This window comes from Stylophora pistillata, chromosome 2 (genome assembly GCF_964205215.1).
Source record: "Stylophora pistillata chromosome 2, jaStyPist1.2, whole genome shotgun sequence".
NCBI lineage: Eukaryota > Metazoa > Cnidaria > Anthozoa > Scleractinia > Pocilloporidae > Stylophora > Stylophora pistillata.
Window position 1 is genome coordinate 12,140,347 of NC_142520.1, and position 16,979 is coordinate 12,157,325.

Sequence of the window (16,979 nt, forward strand, 5' to 3'; positions counted from 1 at the left end):
GGAAGATCGATGGCTATGCTATCACTGTTCTACCTGTTTTAAAACGACTTTACAAAGCAAGGCAAAAACTGCAGAAATCACCAAAAACCACGTCGGACATACTAGGAGTGACTAAGTTTTGTCATTCTTATGTTTAACATGTTCGTATTTCGGAATACTTAGTGCTGTAAATCGACCATATTTCGTTCCCCATTCCTTATAACGCATTCAAATTCTCAACGGTTCCTCGAATAACTTAACACCGGGTCACACAACGGGTGACGTTTCCATGAAATAGTAATACATTTCTCCTCTAGACGTGAGCTTTACTACTTTGGACGCCCATGTCCCAACTGTCTTCTTTTTCCAAACCCCTGCGGTTTCTTTTTGTTGCGCACTCCGTGAACACACTTCAACCCCTAACTAACGCAACTTCTAGAGTGGTTTGGAAAAGTTTCGAGTATTTTTATCGCTCATAACCCTAACTATATACAATAGTGATGTGATAGCGGAAATAGTGTTTTAGTATAACATCCCACTGGGGCCCCCCTCCCTTCCGACAATGAAGTTGATTGGTATCAGCTTTCTTATTCATTTTATTGAGCGATGGCTGGTTGATTTTTCCACCTCCCACCTTCTTCGTTTTCCAAACCACTGCCAGCGGTTTTTTCTTCTTTTGCGTAATCGAAATGTAAGGAATAAAGAGCTGTGCGAATAGACTTAAACCCCAAACTAACGCCACTTCTTGAGAGGTTCGGGAAGGCTCAAAACCTTCACTTTACACAAAAGTGATGTGTGATAGCGGAAATAGTCTTTTGGTATATTACTCCACTGGGCCCCCCCAACAATGAAGTTGATTGGTTTCGGTTTTCTTATTCACGTGCCGGACTCGTGCTTTTAAGGCAGAACAAAAAAGGGCCTGTTTGTTTGGATTTCATCAATAAATCACTTGAATGAATTGACCAAGGATATTCGAACATGGGAGATTCAGGCGATTCCAGCTCTGGAAGCGATTGCGGGTCACCTCAGCCGATAGGAAAGTCAACGAGTAAAGTGTTCGTATGGCTGAAGGGAAAGGCGAAGTGTACACCGCGTGGAAATCCGTGGGTACTGCTGAATCGCGAGGGTAGAGTGAAAGACATTAAAATTGGAGGCAACTATTCGAGTGCAAAGATAAAAGAGCTGGTCAAGGAAAATTTTGCTGGACTTGCGGCTGTTGACTTGGATAGGTAGGTTAAGTACCAAAGCACTTTATCCCGCATGCAGGTTGTTTGCATTGAATACTGAATGTAAACTCAGAAGTGTGTGGTCACGTAAAACCCAGGTAGAGCAAAACAATTCAAATTTTAGCCACGCGACAAAGGATTCAAAATTTACCACTCATACTTTAGCTATTTGCTTCGGATCATTCATTAAAACCAAAGTATGAGCAGTGAACTTGCTACGAATGTAAGGCCTGCAACGGAGTTAAATGTGCACGTAATATATATAAACAGCACCTTTTATAACACGTGTAAGGTTGGGCCGAAAGTTATCCTGATCCACCCCATTTAGAGTCATTTCACGCAACGTCATCAAAATTAAAAAAGAAAGGAATTATCAGTCGTTACTCGAAGACTTTCATTTAAACGGATTTTCAGTTTGATCAGAATACTTATCGCTCTAAACTACGCACAGATCTGAATCTTACCGAGACTGTTTCGATATTTAACGTTTTTTATCTCTTCTATTCTTGACTTTACCTGTGCAATGGTTACACAGTGAAAACAGGCAATTGGTAAAATTATTTAATTAAGGAAAGCAGGAATCTCAACTAGAATTTCCAGATTGACAGGAGGCTAATCATTGAGGCAGGGGGAGTGGGTAAAGGAGTAGAGGGGAATATGGACTGGAATAATACATGCCAAACAAGTCTAGAAACTTATCATTGATCATCTCTATTTAGATTTGCCCCATACTTTATTTACTATTTAGTGAATTCAAATGTTATTTCATATAGCCACTGTAAACTGTACGTAGTGTCAATGTTGAACTTTCCTTTCCATAGAATTCGTCTATACAAGTCTACGAGCCGTGGGAGCAAAATGGAAAAAGTTTACAGAGGCATAGCAGACGCCAAGGAAATATTTAGAATTTATGGCAAGGGGAGTTCCAATTCCAGGCGCATATACATGGTTTTGCAACACCCGAGAAATGGAGGTTAGTGTAAACTTTAATAATCAATCAAGGGTTTGTGTCATTGCAGTCAGCACCAAAAGATCGCATTGAGTGCATACACATCTATGTCATATGACCCATAAGTAAAGATAGTAAAAGCCAATTTTGGCAAAGCCACAAGATAACTGTGCTGCAAAGGCTGGTCTTTAGCAAATTTGCATGTTGACATGAATATAACTGTAGTGGAGTAAAATATATGGCTGCAGTACCCACAAATGCCTGTTAGAATTGCAATAACAGCGTTCTGGAAATAACAGCCTCCTTGAAGTGGAAATACATTTTCGCTGCAATTAAAAAGAAAATCACCAGTGGTCTTTGAAAGACAAAAGCAACAACATAACCCAATTAATCTGCTCAGCCCAGTTCCAACCCAGCCTCTACAAACCAACAACAACCCTCCCTTCCCTCTGCTCAGCCCAGTTCCAACCCAGCCTCTACAAACCAACAACAACCCTCCCTTCCCTCTGCTCAGCCCAGTTCCAACCCACTCTCTACAAACCAACAACAACCCTCCCTTCCCTCTGCTCAGCCCAGTTCCAACCCACTCTCTACAAACCAACAACAACCCTCCCTTCCCTCTGCTCGGCCCAGTTCCAACCCACTCTCTACAAACCAACAACAACCCTCCCTTCCCTCTGTTCAGCCCAATTCCAACCCACCCCCCACAAACCAATCCCATCCCTCCCATCACCCTGAGCAGCCCAATTCAGACCCACCATCCACCAACCAATTCCAGCCCTCCATTTTCCTAGCTCAGCCTAATTCTAACCCACCCTCCACAAACCAATCCCAAACCTCCCTTCCCTCTGCTCAGCTCAATTCCAACCCTTCCTCGCTTTCTCAACAATCAACCACTCACCCAAATCCCAGCTCATCTCAAACAAGTGTGACAAACTCAGTCATCCAGCCAGGGACTTCCAGTGATGAAGCAAGGGTAGCAAGTGGTGTTGTTAATCAAGTGGACTTGACATTGCCTACAAGTGAATGTAAGTGTTTGATTGATTTGCACACTAGTTATAAACTTAGTTGTTTTTTATTCAATCTTCCATTTGCATCTTGACTGGAAGCAGGTGACCCCTCTGCCCGTATATGATTATGATGTGACACAATTCAAAACTGTGTTGTGTTGTTTTTTGAACAGATGGTGTTTCTGCTTTTGATGACATGGATACCAGTGACCTCAACAGGAGCTATTTAGCTAGTAACCCAGTAAATGTTGACTCAGGTAATACCATGGTGAATGATTAAAGAGCATCAAATGCTGGTTTTTTTATTTTTCCTCTATGACCCCCCCCCCCCCCCCCCAAAAAAAAAATCATGATCTTTGGCTATTGCAGACCAAAAACCCAATCCTGATTGGAATATCTAATAGTTATCTCCGGGGTGGGTAAGGATATTTTCTGAAAAAAGCATGCACATTACACTAGAAATCAAGTTTAAAACTGCAGATAGTTTACATAGATGATTTCAAATTGTATCATGTAATACCATTTATAAGGCAAATTTACAGAGCACTATTAAAAGCCAGTGTTTTAAGTCTTAACACTGAGAAAGTGCCCTAAAAAAGTAAGCCAAGTCAGATTTACACATTAGGTATGATGTAAATCAACAATATTTATGTGAGACTGATCAAGAAATTAAATCAAAAAGGAGGAAATTTTTACACCATATATTTTTTTTACATTTATTATAGCATGTCATTTAACTGGCACAGAACAGTGGGAAACAGGTATGTTTCGATAAAATGGATTAAAAAACAGATACACTTAAAAAAGCCAAAGTGGGATTAGCTTGAACATAATTTTATTTACTCAATAATTTAATTGAAAAACAAGAGAGATGAACAATTGGGTCTCCTGTTGATGAAGAATAGGATAATCTACAGTATTATGGTAGAGTACAGTGTGATATAGACGGATAGACTGACTGACTCGTGCAGTTTTGTAGCATGAAGTAATGCACAATAAGTAATGTTCTTGAAAGTCATTCAATTTTGTGCCATTACATTTAAGCTGGGGTTGTAGAAGAGGATACGAGTTCCTTAGGAGTTCTGGATCTGAATACTCGAGGTATGTTGGAAATATTGTCAATAATTTAATAATATTTTCAATAATTTATGAGTTCCTTAGGAGTTCTGGATCTGAATAATCAAGGTATGTTGGAATTATTGTCAATAATTTAATGCAATTACATGCAGGGCTCTCCCTGGATGATGACATTAGATAAATTTCCACCATATACAAAACAATATTCATGCCAAAAGTAGCATTTGAACTTAAAATAGAAAGCTTAACCTTGCTTATACCCTATGTAGCTGTCTGATTCATATTTCAAACTACAGCATGAGTTGGGGAATGGAAACAAAACAAAAAAAAAACAACAACCCTTAGAAAATTTTGGCACAGGTCCTTAATGGTGACAGTTCAATTGAACACTGTTACTATTTGTAAATAATAATATTGCATAAAACAAATAACAAAAGTGCTAGAAATCTGGAATTGGAGTCTAAAATATACTTGTTATTTCAAGAAGGAAAATGGAAGAAGAGTTTGAAAAAAACCCAACCCTTAGAAGATTTTGACACAGATGTCCTTAAAGGATGACAGTTTGATTGAATACCACTACTATTTGTAGACCACAATATAATAATTTTGCAGTGCAATGGTGTGTGGACAGAGCATGGGATGTGCTTTACTGTGAACAAGTGGTGATGGAGGTAGCATCAGCCCATGAGGATATTCTCCTACCAATCTTTTTGAACTTGACAAATGAGGAGGTTTGTGTTCAATAGCGATGTTATGTTTGCCCGGATGGCTTGCAATTTTCAAGGAAACTGTTGTAAATAAATACAGTTAGCATGCCTAGGTGTCAATGTGTTGAGTTAATGAGAAGTAAAATATATTAGCAGTCACATTTTAAATAAAAATAGCCTGTAAACTTTTGTGAAGCCACATTTGTCATATGTCAATTTCACTTGCTGAGGAACAGACCCATTTGGAAAAGTATACTACAGTTACTGTCTGTCAACTTTAATTTCTCTAGGTGACATATAGTCCTAATGCATGCATTGCAACAATGCACTGTGTTGCATCATAACTCCAAAAGAAATAACATTAAATCTAACTCTACTTTAATTTATAGATTTGTGTATCTAGATGTGTCACCAGGCCAGGTCTGACCAGAGAAGCATGGTTACAGAGATCCTACAAGAAGGTGACAACATACCTGATGTGATAAGGTGACTATCAATAGTTAATAAAAGGTTATTTTTATCTCTAAAAGCAGGCTGCACTCTGCAGAAACAGCTTCCGATTACACTAAGTCACAGTGACAAAATAAGTAGGTTAATATCATAGTTCATAATAGTTAATTTTTCTTATTGAGAGACATATGCACGAACCGTGCCTTTAAACTTTTCTGTGTATATAACTTAAAAACACATGGAGACATCAAAAGTGACCATGCTTACCTGGTGCAATGTGTACCCACATGACAATTTATTTGTACATAGAAGGCTACTCCAACTGATTGGTTTCTGTGTTTTCAAACATAAATTACATTACAATTTGAAATACAAACATCACGCACAAACATCACTCACAAACATCACAAAGGGTATTCAAGATTTTTAATATCCACTGTATGATGCATGCATGCTACATTTCACATTAAGTAGTAATTAATTTTAATTAGTAATCAAATATGTTTATCTCTCTCTTAAATCATCAGGATTCTGAATATTCTACATGGAATCAATCATGGAAACTTATACTTTTGGATAACTAAAGAAAAATCCAGATCTGAGAGAGAAGGTATTGAATTACTATCCGTGTTTTGGATGTTTACTAAGATACGAGACAAAAAGGTCAAAGTTAAAAAAGTTTTTTAAGTCTTAATGGCTAAACATCAAGATTGTAATGTAATTCTCACACTTTACAAATATTTAAAAATGGATACATCTGAAGTACTGATATTGTGTACTGTAAAGAGTGTGTGCATAGATATGTTTCTTCATTATTAAGGGATGTTGAGATCTCCTGTTCCCTTCCAGGATGTACTTATAACAGGGTGTTTTACTTTCTGTAGTACTGAGCATATCAAAATATCCTGTTATCTTCTAGTCTATGTTGTGTTTCCTTATGCTATATTTAGTGCCCCATAACAACCGCTACGCACCAATAATAGGTGCAATAATGCCCATAATTGTCAATGTTCTCAAACTCTTCTTACCATTTTGTTATTTTTTATGACAGTGAAAAGAAAATTTGGAAGTGCAGGGTCCGATTTACTCATAATGGCACCCACAACTTCTCAGCCTATCCTCATAGAGTGTTTTGTGGTGAGCATTTTAAGAATGTAAATAGCCTCAAAATACAATTTGTTGAAAAGGTTGGTAAATGTTAATGAAGGGAATTTTGTATTGATAATAGTAATAAGCTTTTCTTGGCAAACAACGTTCAGTTTGGAATGTTTGAAAAGGATCCCATGCCTGCAAGTCAGTCTGTATTCATTCAATTTTAATGTCATCACTATGTGTGGGCACAAGTCAAAACAAACAATAAACATTAGGAAGTTTGAGGAAAAACTCCCATTGCTTTAAAAGCGCTTCCCTTACCTTAAGTATTATATTAATTTAAAGATAATGTACTCTTTAATTTTAAGGTTGACTTGCAGTCATGTACAATATCCCAAGCCATCATCAGGCACCAGTATACTACCTACATACCAGTTTGACCTTGCATAAATCTTGCCAATTTTTGGTAAATTGTTTTAATGTGTCTTTTTTTTAAAAAAAATTGAACATCATAGGTTAATATTGATCTGATTTGACTTAAAGATGGCTGGAAACAAAATTGTTTTATTTTGGATTCTTATAACAAGGAGACAACCTAAAATTAGCAACAAAGGAAGATGTGGTGGATGCAGTAAAAAGGGCAGCAGATGCTGTGGATGCATTCACAAGGGAATGGTAAGAGGTCTTTAATATTCGATAAGATAAAGGAAGAAATCAATATTTCCAGCTTGTTACCCATTGACAACCTTATGATCTTACAGAAAATTTTCATAAACTCATATAGCTCAAGTCTGATGTGTTATTCATACATCAGATACTAAGCTGTGTCAAACAATGTCTTTTTCACAATTAACAAACATTAAAAAGACCTAGGTGTATGCAAATTAAGTGGTTAATATGTTTTGATTATCCAGACAGATGCAGCAAATCAAAGTGAATGCTGGTGAGATTCACCTTAAGTTATTCATTGTTTCCAAAAGGGAGAGGTTAGAGCAGGATCATTCACTTAAGAGGGAGCAGGAGAGTGCATTGCAAAAGGCAATAGAGGATGACAAGGTAAATAGCTTTTCCCAAATACTTATATTGCACAAATGATGCCAATATCAATTATGTCAATCATGGCATGATTACCTGTTGCAAATAAACTAAAATAAAGAACACATTAGGAGAAAGTCAGGCAATGAAATGAGGATTATTTTTAGAAGGCTTCCTTTAAGACTTCAGGAGCCAAAACAAGCACCAGCCATCAAAGTATGGCCCAAGTTTCAGAGACATATCCCCAAACAGGAGAGGAAATGAGTGAAATGAAGTGATTCAACATAAATAATACTTGTTACCAAAAAAACTGCTATAATTACCACTTTCTCTTTTAAGACTTAGCAGCAGAAATTTCAAGATCTTTTTTCTACATTATCAATGAAATATTACTGAGGTTGTCATGTATTTATTCTGTAAGATTAAAGAATCAAGCAAGATAAGGAAAGCCCGACCAGCCCGAGTTACAGATGTCAGTCGGGAAGAAAAAAAAGAGAAAGTGAAAATCATCCTCCGCCACTCAAACGGCAAGGAAGAGTGCCAGTTCATCAAAGGTGCCTTCTTCCAGGTACATATAAACAATGATACAAATTATTAAACTGTAAATAGCACTTTGGTAAAATTATGTAGACATACAGTGATTGGCAGATAGCTTTTTATAAAAAGAAATCTAACCTTTTTTCCTGTTTAAATGATATAGGAAGTATATGACTGGGCAGGCTCCAACAATGCTCTCCCATTACACTTCTCTATCCAAAGAGGTAGGGAAGTGGTAAAACATGGAGACCTCTTGGAGAGACCAGAGGTGCTTCATATTCATGAGAGAGTAAGTAAATAATAATATTGCATAAAACAAATAACAACTACAGTACTAGAAATCTGGAGTTGGAGTCTAAAATATACTTGTGTTATTTCAAGAAGGCAAATGGAATGCGTTTGGTGAATTCAAATTTGTTCAAAATACCCTTTTAATCCTGATTTTTAGAGGTGGTGGAAAAAATATGGCAAATGATATGCTATCTCCTGGTATTTCTTAGCACACAAAATTAATCATTATGAGATACATAATACAAGTATGAATTTTGAGGGGATTTTTGCTTGCATATTCACCAATGTGCCTGCATGAGGTTTGAAAGTCACAGTTGTAAAGTGTTCAAACAGCTACCCTGGTAAATACTGTGGAATTTATGTATTAAACCTTACCTTTGATTCTGTTAACTTGTTTTTTTTTTTAATCCAGGATGAGGCAGAGATTAAATCCCTTCTGGGATCAGAGGTTAGAAAAAAGTGAATACACATAGTAACAACTTATCTTTGAATGTATGATACAACACCACATATTAAGTAAAGTGTATGCTCGGACTGGTCAATTTGCTGCAAATTATCTGCCTATGAGTGTGTGACATGAAGCAAAATGGCACAAGTGATCAAAACAGAAAAAAAGAATGTGTATTATTGAAGAAGTAAACTGGAAAGCTCTTATCACCATAGCCAGTCTTTAGTATAAACCGTTTCTTTCTCCACACAGCCTAATTTTTCAGTTTGATTATTATTAAAAGACAAAATCATCTTTTTTGACTATTCATTTTGTATACCCAGGTTGAAAGTTTGGGTTATGACCTGAGTTTTATTCATAGAGTTAAGCATAAATTTTGAAATTGTTAATGGTAAGGAAATAAGAAATGTTAATTCTGGGTCACATGATGGCTTTCCTCATTTTGCCTGCAGGTGACATTCCAAGGAAATATTCCTGATTTGCAGTTGGAGGGTGACCCTTCATCCACAATACTAGGTGAGGAATACAAATATTATGTATTAAACTAGTAATTACCAAAAAAATGAAAAAAACAATGTAAAGAATAAAAATGAAGTACCTTCAAATGATACTGAACATGCATGAAAAGCAGACCCAGTCTTAGCAAAGGTAATGCAACCCAACAAGAAAATTACAGGTAATCTGCCTTGCTCAGTGATAATAAGCAGAAAATAAGGACAAACATTAGGACTACATGATGTTCCTAAAAACAGAGATAACATCTTTCTTTAAAAAATTTCAGAAGAAATTGCCTTAATGCCAAAAATCAACACTGGTCATACGTTAAGTTATGTGTTGAGGGCTTATTAATTTCATATTTGTTACCTGATAAACAATGAGAGTCACCACACAATTCTGTAATTTACTGGATAAATCATCATCACCTGTATTGCTTGAGCAATTATAGTAAAATATAGGTATATTAAATTGTGTATTTTTACATACTGAGACTAGTTCTCCTCCTGACAGATGAAGATTCGAACACAAGCAAAACAAATGAGGTAAGGGAAGTAGTGCACATTAAAATGTCACGTAAAATTATTGGTAGTATGCTACATTATGAAAACCCTACCATAACATATTGCATTGTATGTTCCATAGATCATTGACCAAAAAAAGTTGACTTAAACTTAAAAAACTCGCATGTCCCTTGGGACGAGGTTCTTTGTGGGCCGTGACACTTAGGCAGACTGACGGGTCCCTTGGGACAAGGTTCTTCGTGAGCCGCGACACTTGGGGCAGACTGAAAGGTCCCTTGGGACGAGGTTCTTCGTGAGCCGCGACACTTGGGGCAGACTGACAGGTCCCTTGGGACGAGGTTCTTCGTGAGCCGCGACACTTGGGGCAGACTGAAAGGTCCCTTGGGACGAGGTTCTTCGTGAGCCGCGACACTTGGGGCAGACTGACGGGTCCCTTGGGACGAGGTTCTTCGTGAGCCGCGACACTTGGGGCAGACTGAAAGGTCCCTTGGGACGAGGTTCTTCGTGAGCCGCGACACTTGGGGCAGACTGACGGGTCCCTTGGGACGAGGTTCTTCGTGAGCCGCGACACTTGGGGCAGACTGAAAGGTCCCTTGGGACGAGGTTCTTCGTGAGCCGCGACACTTGGGGCAGACTGACTGGTCCCTTGGGACGAGGTTCTCCGTGAGCCGCGACACTTGGGGCAGACTGAAAGTTCCCTTGGGACGAGGTTCTTCGTGAGCTGCGACACTTGGGGCAGACTTAGAGGTCCCTTGGGACGAGGTTCTTCGTGAGCCACAACACTTGGGGCAGACTGACGGGTCCCTTGGGACAAGGTTCTTTGCGAGAAGCATTATTTTGTGCAGACTTACTTAATGATCTTCATGTGATCTAGTTCTCATTTTAACCAAAATAATTTAAGATATGTCAATATACATACAACTGAACAAAATGAACTGTCATGGCTTCCTCCTGCATAACACTAACATCAACACCTGACCAAATAATATTAACAACAGCAAGGTGGAACAACTGACAGTATCTATTATCACTATAGTTTTAAATAAGGGTCATGCTATAATGTAAACAACTTATCAACCTAAATAACTAAGTAAATAGAGATCATGTTAGTAACATCATTTTCCAAGTGTGTTTAGTAAAGGTATTGAATGCCCTATTTTAATTTGCCATTGAAATATGAGGTCATGTAATTAGATTAGTTCATGTACATTTCATTAGTGACTATTTCATTTTATAATACTATATCTACGTTATAATAGTCATGGTTATAAAGGAAAGTAAGAGATTGAGGCAGTGGCATCTTGGTTTTTGCCATTGTCCCTTGTTGTTAAAAGTAAGTTACACGTGACTCTTGTGGATGGCATACTTCCCTTTACTTTTTATCTTGTTTCAGGAACCACTACCAGGTACATCTGGAATTATTTTTGCACAAGCAGGTGAGAAGCATATTATCTAATAAGTAAAATAACCAGTATTTTACCAACCAGTAAGGATACTGATTTTAATGTTGGTAAAAGTGGCCATCTCTGATGTTAGTTGATCCACTGGCATCCTACTGCATTTTAGAGGATAACATGGCATAAGGATGTCATTAGAGCTACAAAAGAATTTAATCAGAAGGTTGAACAAAATGATTAGACTCTATTAGAAGATATTGAAAGAACATGGAAATGTATATTCTTGACCTGGAGACCATGGATTGTGGAAATTTCCTACTGACCCTTTTAACTAAGGCCCCTACTTAACCTGGCAATCTATAAAGCATTTCCCTCCAAACTGGGACAATATAATTATCAGAGAAATATATGATTGAGAGTCAACAGCAAGAAAAAGAAAATTACTGGTCAGCCTACAATGTCTAAAATTATAACTTTTTCCCCAGAAGAAGGACAAGAAATAGAGGAAAGTTGTGTAGACATCAACAAGGAGGAGAAGAAAGTAGAAGAGAAAAAGGAGCAAAAGAAAGAAGAGGAAGTGAGGGAGCACACAGAAGAAGAGAAAAAGAGGGAACATAAAGATGAAGAGGGGAACGAACATGTTAAACATGAAAGGAAAAGGAAAAAGAAGGACAGGAGAACAACCTCAAAAAGAAAAAAGCCAATGGTGGAAAATCACCCAGAATGTTAAAAGTTTAAAAAGACTTTAAAAGGACCCTTGTCAGCCACACCTTTGTTTCTGTTTACCTGTGGATGTTTTCATATTTTATTTCATGTAGAGCAGATCCAAATATAAAAATGCACAATCAAACTGCTTAGGGTAATTTAAAAGACTTCCAGAAACACAACTTGGGACAATGCAATAAAATTTCACTTTCCCATACATTTCACATATTTTCATGGTCATCAAAAATGGTAGAGGCTGGCTAGAGTCCTTCAAAATTTGTTCAATAGAGGCTGCTATAAAGCAACAAGTTAAAAATGTTCTTTGTTTTGATGATAAACAACAAGTGTAGAGCCCAAAACTTCAGTTCCTAATGTAAATATGGTTGGTGTTATAAGGAACTAAAAGTGTTCAGTTTAGAATTTAGTCAAAGTGGGTCATATGTATTGCATGACATTTTATATTGGGTCATTTGAAAAACAAATGGCCTGGGTCAAACTATGATCTTCAAACTTCCAAGAACTGACATCATTCAAACCATCACCAGTATGTCAGAGTCTTTATGCTTTTCAAGGTTTTAGTTGTTTATTGTGGTAAACATTTCATCATAAAGTGGAATCCTTATTTTAAAAAATTACAGACCAATCTTGAATATACGATGTCAAAAAACAGCAAAATATATTTTTCATTTCATGCTTTCTGACCCCAAGTAACTGATTCAACTTCAAATCATGTTTTCAGGTTCAACTGCCATTCTCTTTTGCTTGAAAAACACTAAGCTTTTGTCCTTGTTTCATAACAAAACATAAACACAAGAACAAAGACAACAAATGAAGCATCAAACGATCAGTAAATCAACATATGCAAAATGTCTAAGTAGGCTCATACTAAAATTGTACTCATACCCACGTAATCTGAAATGCTAGTCACCTTAATATTGTGCCCTCATCTAAGGATAGTAAGCACATTTTTTTTTTTTTTTTTTGGTTTTCTTTAATTATTGCCAGCTGCTTTGGAAGTACTTAATATATATGAGGTAACTTGCTTTTTGTTTGTTTCTTTGTTTTTTAGTCTGTTTTTACATCAGTAAGAGTCCACAACCATTTCATTTAGTGTCAGAGTAGAATATTCCAAATAAATGAAACAAAAACATGAACTAGATCGAATACTGGAACTAGTTATGATTTGAATTTAATAGTTGATGTTGCACATGCAATATAGAAGACTTCTAAAAGAGTGCAAAAATTTAGGCTTCTATGAAACTATAAACCTTAACCACAACCATGTTTACTTTACTGAAAGGTGTGAAATTGGCTTCCTTGGGTGAGAGCACAGTGATTTAATATCTAGAGTAGGGACCCCTTGGCTTAATTCTTGCCTTGCACTGAAGAGTAGGCAAAGTTAAAATTACATTATACAGTACATACATATATATGTATATATAAAAAATTGTGGCAAGAAGTTAAAACTTGTTCATATTTTGAAGATGATCCATAAGCATGCAAACCAAAAAAATGTCCCTAGTTAGTCACACCTTTATTTTAATTTACCCGTGGATATTTTGATATTTTATTTCATGTAGAGCAGGTTCAACTTAAACAACAAACATGGCAGATTTGATGTTAAGTTTATTATTTACTATGGTAAAATCAACTTGTATTTATTAAATTAATAGGTATTAAAATATTCAATTCAGTTACTAATATCAAAAATGTCTTACTTTTTTTTTTACTCATGATCGCAGATAAGGATTAAGGTTTTTTTTTCAGTCAATAAAGTGCGCTAGGTCAGGCTATATGAAAATTAAGGTCAGCTCAACAAGCACTTGATTATTTTGTTAAAAGTGAACTGTTGCAGTTGTGTGATAGCTTTTACAGTTGATTAGTTTGGTGGATCTATTACAAAGTTAATATTTAACATTTTAGGAATCTTATTTGTTCTGAACTATCAAATTAATTCATAAGAATTAATTTCTTTTAACTTAATTGTCAAGTCCATGTTAATCTTACTAGTCAACATTTAATTTGGTTATATCAACGAAGTTGAAATTATAAATTAGCCACTGTACTGTAGAGAGTCAAAAAGCTGAAGTTTCAAGTATTGGCCCTTAACTCTGACAAAGGGTTAATGCTCAAAACGTCAGCTTTTTTAATCTTCAGGGTGGCCAGTTTACAATTTCATCTTAATTGATCTACCCCCACTGACACAGCACCACAGTTTCTTTAAAAACCTCCAACGTTCATTCATTTGTGAACATTTAGTCAATTTTGATTTAAAATAGATTCCTCTGCTATAAAAAATATCACAGTATGATTGTGTTTCACAAAATTATCTGAATAGAATGAGTGAAACACAAAATTGGATAACAAATTTAGCTTCAAAAAAATTATAGTATCCCACCACACTTTCACATGTTCCATGAAATGCTGCTGAGCTATTATGGTCTTGGAAAATGGACATAAGTATAGTTAACATTATTCTTCTTACCATTTGTTTGCAAGATGAGAAAATTTTGCTTTTGTTTTTTTCCATTCCCACTAATATGAATGTCAGCTGGTAGCTATGCATACGCGTGACTGTCTTGCATTCTGGTGCCGGAATGTTAGTTTTACTCATCCTCTACTCAGTCTTTTTTGTCCAAACCATTTTCACATTTCCTAAGAGTTATGTTCCTTTTTTGGCTAAAAATGACCAATTAAAATAGGAACGCAAAAATCTATCGAGCTTACGTAACCGAAAACTATGAAGCAGCAAGTAGGAACAAACACCCTCCGGTAAAACAATGTACCAGAAGAAACCAATGCTTACCTTAGGACCATTTCCTCCATCTCTTTAGCAGTGTAAAAATATTGTTTCTCCCTCTCGCGTTCTTTTTTTTAAATTTCAAAAAAGTCCTGAGTTCGCGACGACAAGTTTGCTAGAACATGACCACTCTCACTCGCCCCAGGCTCCCTCCCGTATTGAGCCTCGATTAGAAAATCAAGCCTCGATTGGAAAATCGAGGCACGATTGGAAAATCGAGGCTCGATTGAAAAATCGAGGCTCGATTGGAAAATCGAGGCTCGATTGCAAAATCGAGGCACGATTGCAAAATCGAGGCACGATTGCAAAATCGAGACTCGATTGGATAATCGAGGCTCGTATGTCGAAGCTTGGCAAAACGAGGAATCGTGGTCGTTTTTGATCAGGGGCTTTTTGGCTCGTTTCCCGGAAACCGTGAATGATCCCCAACTTGTATGCATTATGACAAATCATATTATTTTCCTCGCTCATCTTAAAAGTTATTATGCGCGCGGTAATTGCAAGTCCTGCCTAACTCCTAATGGGCCACCATGGTCTACATCTCTACGTATGCATGGCCGGAACACGACGTGTGCACTTCTCTTCAGCTGGCAAGTTCCTGTCTGGCTTAGCCGAGTGGTTTCAAAGCTCTCAAGAATGTTTTCTATGTTTCATCCCGATTGAGATACATCCTTTTAAAGCTCAATTTCAAAAGTAAATATTTGCATGAAAAAAAAAAACAATGATATTTTAGCTCTGTAAACGGACGAAAATAAGTTTGGAGTTAACAATATTTTATTCCTAAACGCGGGACGAGTTAAGGCCGTAACGAGGAAACTAATCTTTCTTTACTCTTCCCTGAAATAGTAAGAATTATTGAGTGTTGTTGAATTGATTATTTTGTCATAAAACCTTATGATTTTCAACATAAAGCCACACATTCTCGTAGTAAATTATAGCCAAAAAAAAAACAACAACAAAAAAAAAAGATTCAAGCATGCTAAACGTACTACGCGGGAGTCGTAAATCCGGGAGATTCGCTGTTTTTTCGCTTCCGAGCAGAAAATTTAGCACTTGTTTGGAAAAAGCCTTGGTCTTGAAATATCTCTTTCCCTCACCTCAAGCAGCGCTTATGCTACCCTCGTGCACTGAGAACTTCCTCTTGCGTGCATCCATTGAACGATATACACGCGCCAAGCACGATCATTCTCAATTTTACGTTAAGATCTTTATTCCGTTTTAGTCGTGTTTTGTTTTTCTCATTGTCCATATCAATTAAACCTCATTTCGATAAAACTTGTCCACGGTGGATCAATATCCAAAAAAACCCTTGGAATCCGCTATTGAAGTAAAAATCTTCCCGTTGCTTCATTGTGCATCGGTTTTAATTCAAATATGAAAATGCACTAATAAAGAGTTGTGAAATATAACCAATTTCAATGTGTTCATGGTTAGACATCCACGTCGTTCATCTCTTCAATTAGTATAGCCACCTGTCAAATGAGGATCCGGAGTTCTGATATTTCAGACCATTCGCACTTAGTTCCGTTTGCTTTATTGGAAATATAATTGTTCTGTCTGCGTTGAACAATTTTCTCTCTGTTTTCATTACCTCTTAAAAAAAACCTTACTCATTAGGCTTCCAAAGACTGCGTAATACCTAACGCAGGAAGGTTGCTACGACGACTGAAAACAATATGCCTCGTGTGCCGATTGGTAGATGTTTAACACATGTCGGAAATATGTTTATGAAGTGTATAAATTTTATTACAAAAGTTTTCTTCAAATAAAAACAAATGATCTCAACTAAATATGACACCAGCGACTAATTATGTACCAAAGAGAAGTCGTTATTCCACTGGAGAATGTAAAAAGAAGGGAGGAAATTTTTCGAATTGAAAAAATTTCTTTTCCAACTAGTTAATATAACAATTTCTATTTCCCTGCGTTCGAGGCTAACTAGAGGCTCTTCCTTGGGTTCGTGCGAGCACCAAACAAATATACGGAATTTGCGAAAATATGTTCATTAGTTTTGGATAGCCTTCATAAAACTTAAGTGGACCTTGGAGTGTCTCAAAAGAATTCGAGGGCATAAGCTGTAAAAAAGATAACCAATTTGGTAACTGCTGACATTGTTCGGTCATAACTAAAAACTTTGCAGACTCACGTTCGCATATTGTAAAAAAAAAGAATCTAGAACATTTTTGAGCGAACAGAAGGTGACAGCGCACTGAAATGGAAGATGAGTTTCAGTAGCCATCTTATACAATGTATATAT

The 16,979-nt window shown here is 36.7% G+C and overlaps 2 protein-coding genes and 1 long non-coding RNA gene across 3 annotated transcripts; all 3 read left to right on the forward strand.

The window, feature by feature from the left end:
• The first annotated feature begins 916 nt into the window (after positions 1-916).
• On the forward strand, positions 917-2,183 carry LOC148737160 (uncharacterized). The gene is made up of 2 exons (XM_088749273.1): positions 917-1,208; positions 2,027-2,183. Exons 1-2 carry the CDS (start codon positions 958-960, stop codon positions 2,181-2,183), a joined length of 408 nt encoding a protein of 135 aa, XP_088605399.1. The 5' UTR covers positions 917-957.
• Positions 2,184-2,545: 362 nt separating this feature from the next.
• On the forward strand, positions 2,546-4,388 carry LOC148737161 (uncharacterized; the record flags this gene model as incomplete). Its single annotated transcript, XM_088749274.1, has 4 exons — positions 2,546-3,182; positions 3,338-3,421; positions 3,890-3,925; positions 4,209-4,388. Coding segments are annotated over 4 exons (843 nt in total), but the record flags the coding sequence as incomplete, so codon positions are not given.
• A 262-nt stretch (positions 4,389-4,650) lies between these two features.
• LOC148737162 (uncharacterized) lies at positions 4,651-6,411 on the forward strand. Its single transcript, XR_015996705.1, has 3 exons — positions 4,651-4,972; positions 5,338-5,434; positions 5,926-6,411. It is a non-coding gene; the product is annotated as an uncharacterized LOC148737162 (long non-coding RNA).
• The last annotated feature ends 10,568 nt before the right edge of the window (positions 6,412-16,979 follow it).

Bases quoted from the DNA above. Each gene is read 5' to 3' on its own strand.
- LOC148737160 (XM_088749273.1), top strand. From the start codon at position 958: ATGGGAGATTCAGGCGATTCCAGCTCTGGAAGCGATTGCGGGTCACCT. The intron at 1,209-2,026 runs GTAGGTTAAGTA...TCCTTTCCATAG, and splicing joins GCGGCTGTTGACTTGGATAG to AATTCGTCTATACAAGTCTA.